The following is a 13,934-nucleotide window of genomic DNA, read 5'->3' on the forward strand; positions in this document are numbered from 1 at the left end:
GGGTTAAAGATGTGCAAGATTTGGTGGTGGAGGAAAGCCGGAGTACCTGGAGAAAATATTTGACCTGTGGAAAGTAACTGGCAACTGCCCCATGTAGGCCTGAAACCTGTGACCCAGTGGTGGAGGGCTAGTGATCGTAGACGATCCGACACTTTAACCACTCGGCCAATGCGGCTCGGCTCCACTTACATATGCATATAAACTAGTAAGACAGTTCAATTTGATAGTTCCGATTCTTATTTTTATGTTTCACGTTTGCCAAATAAATGTCTTCTGTTTTACTTTCTGAATAATTATGCTTCGTATCATTATACAGCCTTGATGTAGGTATAAACCTTAATATCAGATATATTGGATTGGATTTGAGGTAGGCCACAGCCCAGGGGAAGTCGCACCTTTTTGGACGGGGAACCAGTGGTGCATGTTGGTTCACATCCTACTTGCTATATATGTCCGTATGGTCTATAAAAAACGTTATTGTGAAATGTGTTTATTGTATGACCTGCTGCACCGACCGATGCTGTATATTAATGAGCCATTCACTGGGGGGCGGAGGAGAATGGTGAAATTTACCAAGTTATGAATCCAAATGTGTATCATGTATTCGCATTATTTGATCACAGCCACATGGTGTACATATGATCCAGCTGTTGAATTTTATACAAATTTATAAATTGCTTCCTTAAAAAAAAAGAGAAAATTTATAATACAGCCCACACAAAGCCAACAAACTTCAGAGTATTTACCTCAACAGCTGTGATGTTTCGTAGTAAAATGTTACTGGGATTGAATGGATACCATCCCTATCACAGCATGCTTCATTGATAGTCTATTTAAAGATGATGGAGAAAGGAGGGGTGGGAGGTACTTCTATTAATAAACCTGCTGACAGACACGAAGATAAAATCGTTTTCCCTGGTGCACCATTAGGCTATTTCCAGAAGTGATTCAGCGTTTTATGTACCATAGGGAACACCAACATAAAGCACCAACATACATCTAGTTTTGATCCAGCATGGGATAGACTATTCTGTCCCTTGACATATATGTTTTGTTCTTCTGTCAATTGTTCTGTCCCCTTCTGCTGCCCCCTCCCCCCCCTCCCCCTAGATTGTTCTGTTCCCCTTCCATTGGCCCCTTCATACATTTCTCTGTCCCCAACTGCTGGCCCTTCCATAGCATTGTTCTGTCCCTTACTAATGGCCCCTCCATAGCATTGTTCTGTCCCTTACTAATGGCCCCTCCATAGAATTGTTCTGTCCCTGAGTGCTGTCCCCTCCATAGAATGTTTTTCCATTTCCTTCTGCTGGTCCCTCCATAGAATTGTTCTGTCCCTGAGTGCTGGCTCCTCCATAGAATGTTTTTCCATTTCCTTCTGCTGGCTCCTCCATAGAATTGTTCTGTCCCTGAGTGCTGGCTCCTCTATAGAATGTTTTTCCATTTCCTTCTGCTGGCCCCTGCATAGAATTGTTCTGTCCCTGAGTGCTGGCTCCTCCATAGAATTGTTCTGTCCGAGGGCTGGCTCCTCTATAGAATGTTTTTCCATTTCCTTCTGCAGGCTCCTCCATAGAATTGTTCTGTCCCTGAGTGCTGGCTCCTCCATAGAATTGTTCTGTCCCTGAGGGCTGGCTCTTCCATAAAATTGTTCTGTCCCTTAGTGCTAGCTGGCTCCTCCATAAAATTGTTCTGTCCCCTACTGCTGGCCTCCATACAATGTTTTTCCATTTCCTTCTGCTCGCCCCTCCATAGAATTGTTCTGTCCCTGAGTGCTCGCCCCTCCATAGAATTGTTCTGTCCCTGAGGGCTGGTCCCTCCATAGAATTGTTCTGTCCCTGAGTGCTGGCTCCTCCATAGAATTGTTCTGTCCCTACTGCTGGCCTCCATACAATGTTTTTCCATTTCCTTCTGCTGGCCCCTCCATAGATTTGTTCTGTCCCTGAGTGCTAGCTGGCTCCTCCATAAAATTGTTCTGTCCCCTACTGCTGGCCTCCATACAATGTTTTTCCATTTCCTTCTGCTGGCCCCTCCATAGATTTGTTCTGTCCCTGAGTGCTAGCTGGCTCCTCCATAAAATTGTTCTGTCCCCTACTGCTGGGCCCTCCATAGAATGTTTTCTGTTTCCTTTTGCTGGCCCCTCCATAGAATTGTTCTGTCCCTGAGTGCTGGCTCCCCCATACAATGTTTTTCCATTTCCTTCTGCTCGCCCCTCAATAGAATTGTTCTGTCCCTGAGTGCTGGCCCCTCAATACAATTGTTCTGTCCCCTCCTGCTGGCCCCTCCATAGAATGTTTTCTGTTTCCTTTTGCTGGCCCCTCCATAGAATTGTTCTGTCCCCTCCTACTGGCCCCTCCATATAATTGTTCTGCCCCCTCCTGCTGGCCCCTCCATATAATGTTTTCTGTTTCCTTTTTGCTGGCCCCTACATAGAATGGTTCCGTCCCCTACTGCTGGCCCCTCTATAGAATGGTTCTGTACCCTACTGCTGGCCCCTCTATAGAATGGTGCTGGCCTCTACTGCTGGCCCCTCTATAGAATGGTGCTGGCCTCTGCTGCTGGCCTCTCTATATAATTGTTCTGTCCCCTACTGCTGGCCCCTCTATATAATGGTTCTGTCCCCTACTGCTGGCCCCTCTATAGAATGGTGCTGGCCTCTCTATATAATGGTTCTGTCCTCTACTGCTGGCCCCTCTATATTATGGTTCTGTCCCCTACTGCTGGCCCCTCTATAGAATGGTTCTGGCCTCTCTATATAATTGTTCTGTCCCCTACTGCTGGCCTCTCTATATAATTGTTCTGTACCCTACTGCTGGCCCCTCTATATAATGGTTCTGGCCCCTACTGCTGGCCCCTCTATATAATGGTTCTGTCCCCTACTGCTGGGCGCTCTATATGATGGTTCTGTACCCTACTGCTGGCCCCTCTATAGAATGGTGCTGGCCCCTCTATATAATTGTTCTGTCCCCTACTGCTGGCCCCTCTATAGAATGGTTCTGTCCCCTACTGCTGGCCCCTCAATATAATGGTTCTGGCCCCTACTGCTGGCCCCTCTATAGAATGGTACTGTCCCCTACTGCTGGCCCCTCTATATAATGGTTCTGTCCCCTACTGCTGGCCCCTCTATAGAATGGTACTGTCCCCTACTGCTGGCCCCTCTATATAATGGTTCTGTCCCCTACTGCTGCCCCCTCTATAGAATGGTTCTGGCCCGTACTGCTGGCCCCTACTGCTGGCCCCTCTATATAATTGTTCTGTCCCCTACTGCTGGCCCCTCTATAGAATGGTGCTGGCCTCTCTATATAATTGTTCTGTCCCCTACTGCTGGCCTCTCTATATAATGGTTCTGTCCCCTACTGCTGGCCCCTCTATATAATGGTTCTGTCCCCTACTGCTGGCCCCTCTATATAATGCTTCTGTCCCCTACTGCTGGCCTCTCTATATAATGGTTCTGTCCCCGACTGCTGGCCCCTCTATAGAATGGTTCTGTCCCCTACTGCTGGCCCCTCTATATAATGGTTCTGTCCCCTACTGCTGGTCCCTCTATAGAATGGTGCTGGCCCCTCTATATAATGGTTCTGTCCCTACTGCTGGCCCCTCTATATAATGGTTCTGTCCCCTACTGCTGGCCCCTCTATAGAATGGTTCTGTTCTCTACTGCTGGCCCCTCTATATAATTGTTCTGTCCCCTACTGCTGGCCCCTCTATATAATGGTTCTGTCCCCTCCTGCTGGCCCCTCTATAGAATGGTGCTGGCCTCTCTATATAATTGTTCTGTCTCCTACTGCTGGCCTCTGTCCCCTACTGCTGCCCCCCCTACTGCTGACCCCTCTAAATAATGGTTCTGTCCCCTACTGCTGGCCCCTCTATATAATGGTTCTGTCCCCTACTGCTGCCCCCTCTATAGAATGGTTCTGTCCCCTACTGCTGGCCCCTCTATAGAATGGTGCTGGCCTCTGGACTATCTAGGATTGTCCCCTACTGCTGGCCCCTCGATAGAATGGTTCTGTTCTCTACTGCTGGCTACTCTATATAATGGTTCTGTCCCCTACTGCTGGCCTCTCTATATAATGGTTCTGTCCTCTACTGCTGGCCCCTACATAGAATGGTTCTGTCCTCTACTGCTGGCCCCTACATAGATTTGTTGTTCTGTCCCCCACTGCTGGCCCCTAGGTTAGGTGTAATAAACCATGATAGATTGTGGTCTATTTATAAAGTATGAGTAAATACTGGGGAGGGTCTCTGCATCATTTCATACCGCTCAGTGCCAGACTCCCTAACTCAGCATCAGCCGGATGTAGGTGGACCATCTGGTGGTATTGAGGGGGAGTAGGAGTCTACTGATACATACAGGGCACAATCCACACACACCAGGACAGGCACTCCAACATAACAGGTACGCTTTTATCATAGTTACCAAAAAACTTGTTTGTTTACATTTGTTTTGAGTGAAAAAGGAAGTGGGATCGGTCGAATCATTCATTATTATCAGATCAATATATTTTGACAGTTTGAATAATTAACAAAAATATAGTGATTTGCCCATAAATTGCAAGACCTGCATGATCCTTAACAAAATTTATTATTTATCATTAGCATAACTGCTGATTTTCATAGATTAGTATCTTATAACATTAACTTTATCACTCTATCATATTTAAGGGTGGATTTTCAAAAAATATCGAAGGTAAAAAATGTTTTGATGGTGTCATTATCACTATGTCAATAGGACATCTGATCTTATCAGGACGAAAGCTTGAAGAACTTGTCTGTGTAACATATATACATTTTGATATAAAAAAAAAAAAGTGTACATGTAAAAAGTTGATGTTTCTATCCTATATTGGTATTTAATGCTTATTGGGAGTGGTGAAAACACGAGGATGTGGTGGCCCGCCATCTGTTAGTAGTAGTAGAGTACATATAGGGGCATTTAATGGCTGTCTGTGGAACAGCTGTGAGGGCCTGTACAATTCCAAAAACTGACAGTATACCCAGCAGATCATACAACAGGTAGGATATATCATCATGGACACATAATGGTGATAATGATAATTATATGTTTAAACGAAATTGACGTATCTATTAAAGGATCGATGAATTTTTATGAAAAAAATATAACAAGATGAAATAAACAGGAAAAAAATATCAATAACTAGTATATATATCATCCTGGACACATCATGGAGATAATAGTAATTACCATATATTAAATGAATTTGATGTCTCTATTTAAGGATTCCTGTAAAAAACAGGAACTATACATTGGAACTTTTCCCCTGCATCACTTTAGCTTTGATAGAGAACCAAATGTTGTTGAATTTTTATGTAAAAAATAATAAGATGAAATGAATAGAAAAAAAATCAACAACACTGTTCAGATTGTAGAAATTCAACAGGGCCAGACCGGGTTTTGAACCCTGGACCTCCAATCACTATACTGTCGCTCCAGACAACTGAACTATACCTGTCAGGTAAACTGTTATACCTTGATAGTAATTACCAAAACCAAATTAAGGGGAGCTTACTGTATACACAAAAAGACTTAGATGTACTCTCTAGTGTTTTGCTTGCAATGGGGCAAGGTTCCTTAAAAAGGGTTAAGGTAACATTTTTTTATCAGTCTTTATCATTTTTGAAACAACTTCCATGTTCTTAAACAATGACTTTGATGCTATTGAAGTCCACATGATTTAACGCTATGATACTCAGTCTGTCAAACTACTTTATGTAGCTAAGTATATGTAATTACATACAAAGTGATGGTATTATCTTACCAGATATAATACAATGTAGACATAGCTTAGAGGTTAACGTACACCAGGACTATTTCCTGTCTGTGCAAGCTTTCTTACATCCTATTGGTGTAACACTAACTTATGTCTCTTGTGTGTAAGAACAATTGTGTGCCTCCAACATTTGGTAAAGAAAAGTATGTGCCTTTTAACGGATAAATAGTGTAATTAATATCAAATGAGTGATCTTAATCTGGTGCCATTAGGTTACCTTTTTACATAAAAAAGGCCATTTTGTCAAGGAACAGTCCAGAACTTCAAATTAGTTGCCATAAGAGGAGGATTTCAACTAATCATAGTTTTAGCTCATGTAATTTCTGCAGGAATATAGTAAATCTTAATTGTCAGGAAAATGAAGGATTTCTTTTATCAATCAGTATGTTGATTTTTCCTTCTCCCCTGGAATCCCTGATAGTAAATACAGTTTTAGAGGGAAACGCTGTTAGATAACAACAAAAGTTAGCCACCAACTTGAGGATGCATATGTTTTTAAAGCTAAAATCAAATATTTTCTGTGTATTGTTATCTTTTATTATAATAACAGATATGTGATGTTCAATATCAATTACACTCGACGGTGATTTTCTCCTTCAGTAGATTTTATCCATGTTCAGACTGGATAGAATCTAGTCATGGAGTTTTCTGTCATGCGTAATAAGTACCAGGAAGATTTTGAGATAACTTTTTGTCTCCGAAACAAAATTCAATTTGTGTCTGGTATATTATGACAGGTTTGGTGGAGATGTGTAACTTACGGGTATTTTGGAATAAAAGACTCCATTCAAGTTTTAGTTGAACCCTTCATGTGTGTACAGTGCCTGGATTACAAAAAAAGCATGATCATATTCTCTGTGATATATTTTCTTGAACACAGAACTTTAAATGGAAAAAAATCACTTTTTTTCTACAAATACTTGTTGAACATCCTACCTCGTCAGCAAAAAAAAATGTATTGTATAAATGAGAAATAACTGGCTTTGCTTGAATGAGAACTGTAGAGCTGGACGTATATAACAGGTTTGTAATAAACACTAGGAGTACTACACCAGGCCTGACACCCCTACAGTCAGTTATAATGTTGTAATCTACTGCCATGGAAACTATACATACATACAATGGAGGGGCCTCGTTAGTGGCTGCCACGGTGATTAGAAAACTCACCAGTCATCATATATTTTTACCACTTTGATGATGCTTATTCATATGTTGATGTATATTGAACAGTATACCTGACAGCTAATGATTTCTGCTCCATTCAGCTTTGTACTGAGGCTGTACAAGCTACAATCAGTGCGGTAATGTACGTCACTCTGCCACTATCACCTAGCCTTCCGTCATTGATCAAAAATACTCATCAGCTTTCTGCAATGCTCATTTTCTGCTTCCATTCACAAACTTGGAATTTCCGTATTGAATTTTCCTTTCATGAATATCCAAAGTATCAGTAATTGACCTCATCTATAGGTTTTTGCTTTGAAGGTCAGAAGTGAACTCTTTGCATTACTTTGATTAACTGGATGTCTACATGAACTAATTATGTTGATCAAAATCTGTATTTTTGTCTTCCATTGATGTCATGCGGTTGATCATAACTTTGTGGAATCCTGAATTATTTTCTTTGTTTTATTAATATTCATTCTTGCTTGTGAAGGTGATTTTTTTTATCACTCTCGGACCTATTCAGTTCTGTCCCCTATTCTGACCTTACCAGGCTATAAAAACCTGCTCAGTCCCCCCAACCCCAACCCCGGGTTACAGCCAGGAAGAAGAATGTATGCTTGGTGTTTGAGTGTTTTGTGTTGGTGGAAGCCAATGGAGTGCAGTAACGAAGCAGCCAGTCTAAAAGTAGAAAGTTGTCTCACAAATAAATTACCCAGATTAATTGTCAAGTGTCTAATAGAGCATCACACAACAATATTGGGTAAAGGATAAACCGACAAGCTAATCCATGATTCGCTGAAAAGGTCGAAGGTTCTCCAGCACAGCCTCTTATGAATGGGGTGTACAAATATTCCAGAATCTTCAGTGGGTAAATGTGTGTCCAAGCCAGGAGGTGTTCATTGACCAGTAATTAATAGAATTTCCCAAGTGTCTATCTCCAGAAAGGTCAGACATGCCCGTGGAGTAATCCATTAATGATCACCATTATTTCAAAATGCACCGAAGGCTAAAGAAGGGAACATTGAAGAACTCCTCAGCAAACCGTTTTCGCCAGTAAATAAATGTAATTTTCTATCACTCCCTTCTGAAATTGCCACAATATCCTAACAAAGTGCTGGCTTAATGGATGCAATGAAATGCTTGGACAATTTTTGCCTCCACGCCTACAACTTCATTTCCTGAAACCCCAAGTTTCCTAATAGATTATTCCATTAAGTAATATTGGCTCAATACATAACTTGTTTAGGGGGAGAACTATGAGTAAAGACATCATTTTGTCTTGTGTCAATGTCACTGTCATGAAGCATATACTTTTATTAATGAAGGCCTGTGAAATTATAAACCTTAGCTGTCTGAAATAGCATAGCTAAATCTGGGCCTGTTCATTCAGTTTATAGATAATAGTGTTATTTTTATAGACAGAAGCCGTGTTATTTTGTTAGCACAGTACTACTATGACGTAGGAATGGCAAGAGGAGTGCGTGCAATACACTATCCAATGTTTACAAATCCTTCTTATAAGATTAATTCATTTTCCAATTCGGTCTCTTGCAATACAAACTGGTGATAAATATACGATTGATCTGTTTATATTGTTGGCTAAACATGTGACAAAGCCTGGGTCAAAAACTGGAGAATAACAGAAAGCCTTTTTGTGTTGTTTTTATTTGTCATCATCTGCGTTCTGTTTTCACCATAGCATGACTTCATCCTCCCAGCAGGTTTATTTTTTGGAACTTCTGTTCTGTTAGGCGTAATTCTTCCAGAGATGTGAAAGTTGATTTCCTGATCAACTGCCTGAAATGATACTATCAAGATGCTAACACCTACTGAAATAAAGACCATGAGTTATTGAGTACAGATCTAGAATTAGACACACATGTATTGGACAATCTAGATACAGATTTATAGTTCCCTCGACTATCTAGGATTTATAGAAGATTACAGATTTAGATTGGTAGTCCTGGACTATCTAGGATTTATAGAAGATTATGGATTTAGATTGGTAGTCCTGGACTATCTAGGATTTATAGAAGATTAGATTTAGATTGGTAGTCCTGGACTATCTAGGATTTATAGAAGATTACAGATTTGAATTTATAGTCCTGGACTATCTAGGATTTATAGAAGATTACATATTTAGATTGGTAGTCCTGGACCATCTAGGATTTATAGAAGAGTACAGATTTAGATCGGTAGTCCTGGACTATCTAGGATTTATAGAAGATTACAAATTTCGATTGGTAGTCCGGAATTATCAGGATTTATAGAAGATTACAGATTTCGATTGGTATATTCCAGAATTATCAGGATTTATAAAAGAGCACAGATTTAGATTGGTAGACCGGAATTATCAGGATTTATAGAAGATTACAAATTTAAATTTGTAGCCCTGGACTATCTAGGATTTATAGAAGAGTACAGATTTCGATTGGTAGTCCAGAATTATCAGGATTTATAGAAGATTACAGATTTAGATTGGTAGTCCGGAACTATCAGGATTTATAGAAGATTACAGATTTAGATTGGGAGACCGGAATTTTCAGGATTTATAGAAGATTACAGATTAGATTGGTAGTCCAGAATTATCGGGATTTATAGAAGATTACAGATTAGATTGGTAGTCCAGAATTATCGGGATTTATAGAAGATTACAGATTAGATTGGTAGTCCAGAATTATCAGGATTTATAAAAGAGCACAGATTTAGATTGGTAGACCGGAATTTTCAGGATTTATAGGAGATTACAGATTTAGATTGGTAGTCCGGAATTATCAGGATTTATAGAAGATTACAGATTTAGATTGGTAGACCGGAATTTTCAGGATTTATAGAAGATTACAGATTTAGATTGGTAGTCCGGAATTAGCAGGATTTATAGAAGATTACAGATTTTGATTGGTAGTCCAGAATTTTCAGGATTTATAGAATATATACAAAGTGAAGGAAATATCAAGACACTCCATTGGGGATTTGCTACTGTCACATTTTGCAAAAAAAGAAAAAAAGAACTTGCATGTAGGCAGTCAATGAAAAATGTGACTCGATCAATTTAAAAATTTTCACACAAAATCCACATTCAATTTTATTTGAAACCATGAAATAGATGGGATGATCAAAATAGCCATCAAAATAACAGTTTTGTCAGACTTGCTTTTGATGAATTTGAAATTTAATGTGTATTCCTCATTATAATATCTTAGTTGATTTCTGTTATCTACCGTTTAACAAATACCGCTGGCTAATGTTATACAAAGATGAAAACTACATCGTAGAACCTCTCATTGCAGAACCTCTCATTGATATCGTGAATGTAAACATATAAGATGATGTAAACAAGTGGATTATAATGTCAGGGGTTATGAACCTGTAATCCTGTGTGTCTCGTACACATCTCTAATATCTTGTGTTATGGGTGTGACGCAGCGCAGTTCTCCAGGGACAAAATGTTACATTTTTACCGGAAACAACAACGCAGTGGCAGGTCTGAGACTTATACACCATAGCTATCCAGCATTCAGTTATCATAAAAATATTAACATTGTATAGCGTAGAAGATGACTTTAATATCAACTTAAGAAACAGCTGTTTGTCAAAGTATATATCTATTATCAATTAATTCAAAAATATCAATGATTGAAAAGCGTCGTCAAACTAACCAGACTTGAACATTGAAGCCTGTGAAGTGTTCACCCAATTTACAGTAATTTATTGGGAACAGATCTGTTGATTAATCTAAAATTGGTGTGGTCTCAATGTTTCAATTCCATTGTCCAACTGGGCTTTATGACGAGTGTGTATTTGCAATGCATTAGTTGTGACTCAAACAAACAAAAAATACGTCAGCAGCAGCAGGCTTCACTCAGCTACTGTTCTCTGATATCTGTTCTATACCCAATGACACTACGATGACAATGCTAAACATTTGATCTCACCAGCGTAAACGATTACTAGTGTAAGGTACGTACTGCCATATATGGCATATGCAGGTCAGGTGATAATGAGTGAAACCTTATCAAATATTCATGATGACCTTTATCCAAGAATTTCATTGGCCGCTCCTATAGGTTCTCTCTATCGCTCTGGTTGTCATCCTGTTGGTTCTGTCAATATTATGTCTGTGACGACATCGAGAGCATTGGTGCTGTTCTATATGTAGCACTACCCATGTGCTTCTCACAATAACAACAGTCAGCAGAGCTGTGAGGTAGTGAGACCTACTGTAAGGTAAGCACATTTTACACCTAGCAAATCACTACTGTTAGAAGTTATTTCATAATGTTTTATAAGTATCAGAGGTTGATAGTTTATTAGTGGTGCCTTTTTCACCAGTTTACTATGAAACTTCGTTTAATCAGCTGTTTTAAATTATGTGATATAATGATCCGTTTGACTGGCAAGTCAAGTCAAGTTTGTAGGTGTATATGGAGAATGGGGGAGAAGGGAATAAAGGGGCAACAATTTGTTTTTTAACTTGCCTTTTTCTTATTATTTTTTTTCCCTTTATTATTTGAAAAAAGAAAAGATGACTGGACGTCCATACAGCTCTTTTGTTCTAAATTTTCCCCATAGAAATTATATATAATATAGAGAGATATGAATGCTGTGTTAAGGGGAAAGCTTTTGTAAAACATCTTTATTACACTATGATTTCATTTAAACCTTGAATTTAATAATGAAGATAAAAAAAATGCCTACTAGTAGAAAACCAAAATTTTACATATATTTAGTGCACAATTTTCATACTTCAAAGCTTCAAGTGTAATCATTTGTTTATTACAAAACTATCATTTTAAACATTGTTTGTAAAGTTGTATGAGCAGATGAACTCTCCTCTTGTGTGGAAGAGAGGAGGGTTGGTCCAATATACATATGATGATCAGAAATATTGGGCACAATTATACTTTTAACCTCTTCACTAAGGAAGAAAGGCAGTCCAGAAAATAGAACAGCACATCCAGAGCATGGAGACAAATTTACATATGCAAGTTACCTGTTTTTGAATCCTTTTAATACACATTTTGTTAAATAATGTAATTTTCAAAAAAATTGGTTAAACTAAATTTAAAACCATCTTAACAAAATATTGTGGTTTTGGTTGAAAACCAAGGTTTATGTTTACATACACAGTTCTGCTTGTACATTCACAAACTATCCCAAGCCCTCACTACTTTCTCAAATCAGATTAGCATCCGGCGTCCTCAGGAAGCTCTTCAGGTTTACTTATACACAACTTCAAATTCTTCTAACGAGAACAATCGACATAACAGAAGAAATACTCACCCACAGCCACACATATAGGTCTGTGTCGGTGAGATGTAGATATCCGTTACTTCTATAGGATGTACAGGGGTTCAACACTTTCACAAACAGGTCAGGTTTGATGATGTTTTCACCAGAAAAACTTTGAACTGGATGTATGAGATCCATGTGGTTTTATTCTGTATTTTGGTGTGAAAATTTGCTTGGATTCCAAAGAAAGTAGAATCATCACCAGTCACAAAGGGAGGAACAGCTAGTAATAGATCAAATCTGTTGTTTCCTTGAAATCATTAATCCATGGACTTTAAATGAAATTCAAACTAATGACAAACCTCTCAGGGATGAACAACATATGGATGTGTGTTTCGTGCAAGGTAAACTAAGATATCTGTAGTAATTAATGGTTGATTTATGAAGGAGACACAATCATATTAATTCATGTAAAAGTAATGCATACATTTAAGATCTGTAAGGAATAGTCGTACACATCTGTACATGTTATATATCCATAACATGTACAGATGTAGTATATACCACAAAACTGAACCACAGTGTTCCATACTTATATATACAGTATATATAAGTATGGAACACTGTGGTCCAGTTTTGTGGTATATACTACATCTGTACATGTTATGGATATATAAGTATGGAACACTGTGGTCCAGTTTTGTGGGATACTACATCTGTACATGTTATGGATATATAAGTATGGAACACTGTGGTCCCGTTTTGTGGGATACTTGTTGTGAGGAGCACTGTTCGTATAGAGCAGGTTTATCTCAACTGACATCAAATGTATTCACACTGTCATGGTTCATTCCCAACTGACTTGGTTCATTTCTAACTAACTTGGTGTGATTCTAATTTGATTTAAACATGACTTGATTAATTGTTACTTACTTCATTGATTCCAAATTAAAATCATGNACTGACATCGTAATGTACAACTGACTCTGTTGTACCATTGGCTGACATTGTAATGTACAACTGCCTCTGTTGTAACATTGGCTGAGTTGCCTCTGTACAATTGCCTCTGTTGTACCATTGGCTGACATTATAATGTACAACTGCCTCTGTTTTACCATTGGCTGACATCGTAATGTACAACTGCCTCTGTTGTACCATTGGCTGACATTGTAATGTACAACTGCCTCTGTTGTAACATTGGCTGAGTTGCCTCTGTACAACTGCCTCTGTTGTACCATTGGCTGACATTATAATGTACAACTGCCTCTGTTTTACCATTGGCTGACATCGTAATGTACAACTGTCACCATTGATTTTGTTCTCACGTGCTGCCAGGCACATGTTAGGTGGTAAAGATGACATATTGATGATATGTCAGCTTTGATATATCAGAGGCAGCTTTAAAAGCTTTGATATTTCAAATTCCTAGATTATATCGTGTTAATGCCTTTTGAAATTATGTAAGTTATTGTGTTTGATGAAACAAGATACGTTGTCTGATATTTAAAATGGGGTCCAATATGTCAATATAACTTTGAAATGAAATAGCGTTGGTTTAATGAATGCGTCTGCCAATTGGATCCATGTCTAGAAAAAATAGTCAGCCGTTTTGTAATTTCAGTTCCCTGGAAATTTAGCGAGTGCTGTGAGTGGTGGTTTTATTAGGCGTTGCCAGTGAATGCTGACACGTGGTGGGGACTGCGTTGGGGGCTCTTCTTGCCATGTTATATACTACACTGCATATACTGGGTT

General features: G+C 39.0%; 1 protein-coding gene across 7 annotated transcripts in view; it reads left to right on the top strand.

Annotated features, from left to right (window-relative positions):
* Positions 1-13,934, top strand: part of LOC110441944 — a 50,287-nt gene that overhangs the window by 27,139 nt on the left and 9,214 nt on the right. The window contains exon 1 of one of the 7 annotated variants that reach the window (XM_021485267.1): positions 4,240-4,390. The exons of 2 other annotated variants lie outside the window; for them this stretch is intronic. Coding sequence is in view for 1 of the 5 variants with exons in the window: in XM_021485264.1 (XP_021340939.1) it covers positions 12,521-12,586 (66 nt within the window). In the remaining 4 variants the exon portion in view is untranslated. 4 more of the 7 variants (XM_021485269.1, XM_021485268.1, XM_021485270.1 and 1 more) reach the window with 4 other exon arrangements.

This window comes from Mizuhopecten yessoensis, unplaced genomic scaffold, assembly GCF_002113885.1.
Source record: "Mizuhopecten yessoensis strain PY_sf001 unplaced genomic scaffold, ASM211388v2 scaffold716175, whole genome shotgun sequence".
In the NCBI taxonomy this organism is placed as follows: domain Eukaryota; kingdom Metazoa; phylum Mollusca; class Bivalvia; order Pectinida; family Pectinidae; genus Mizuhopecten; species Mizuhopecten yessoensis.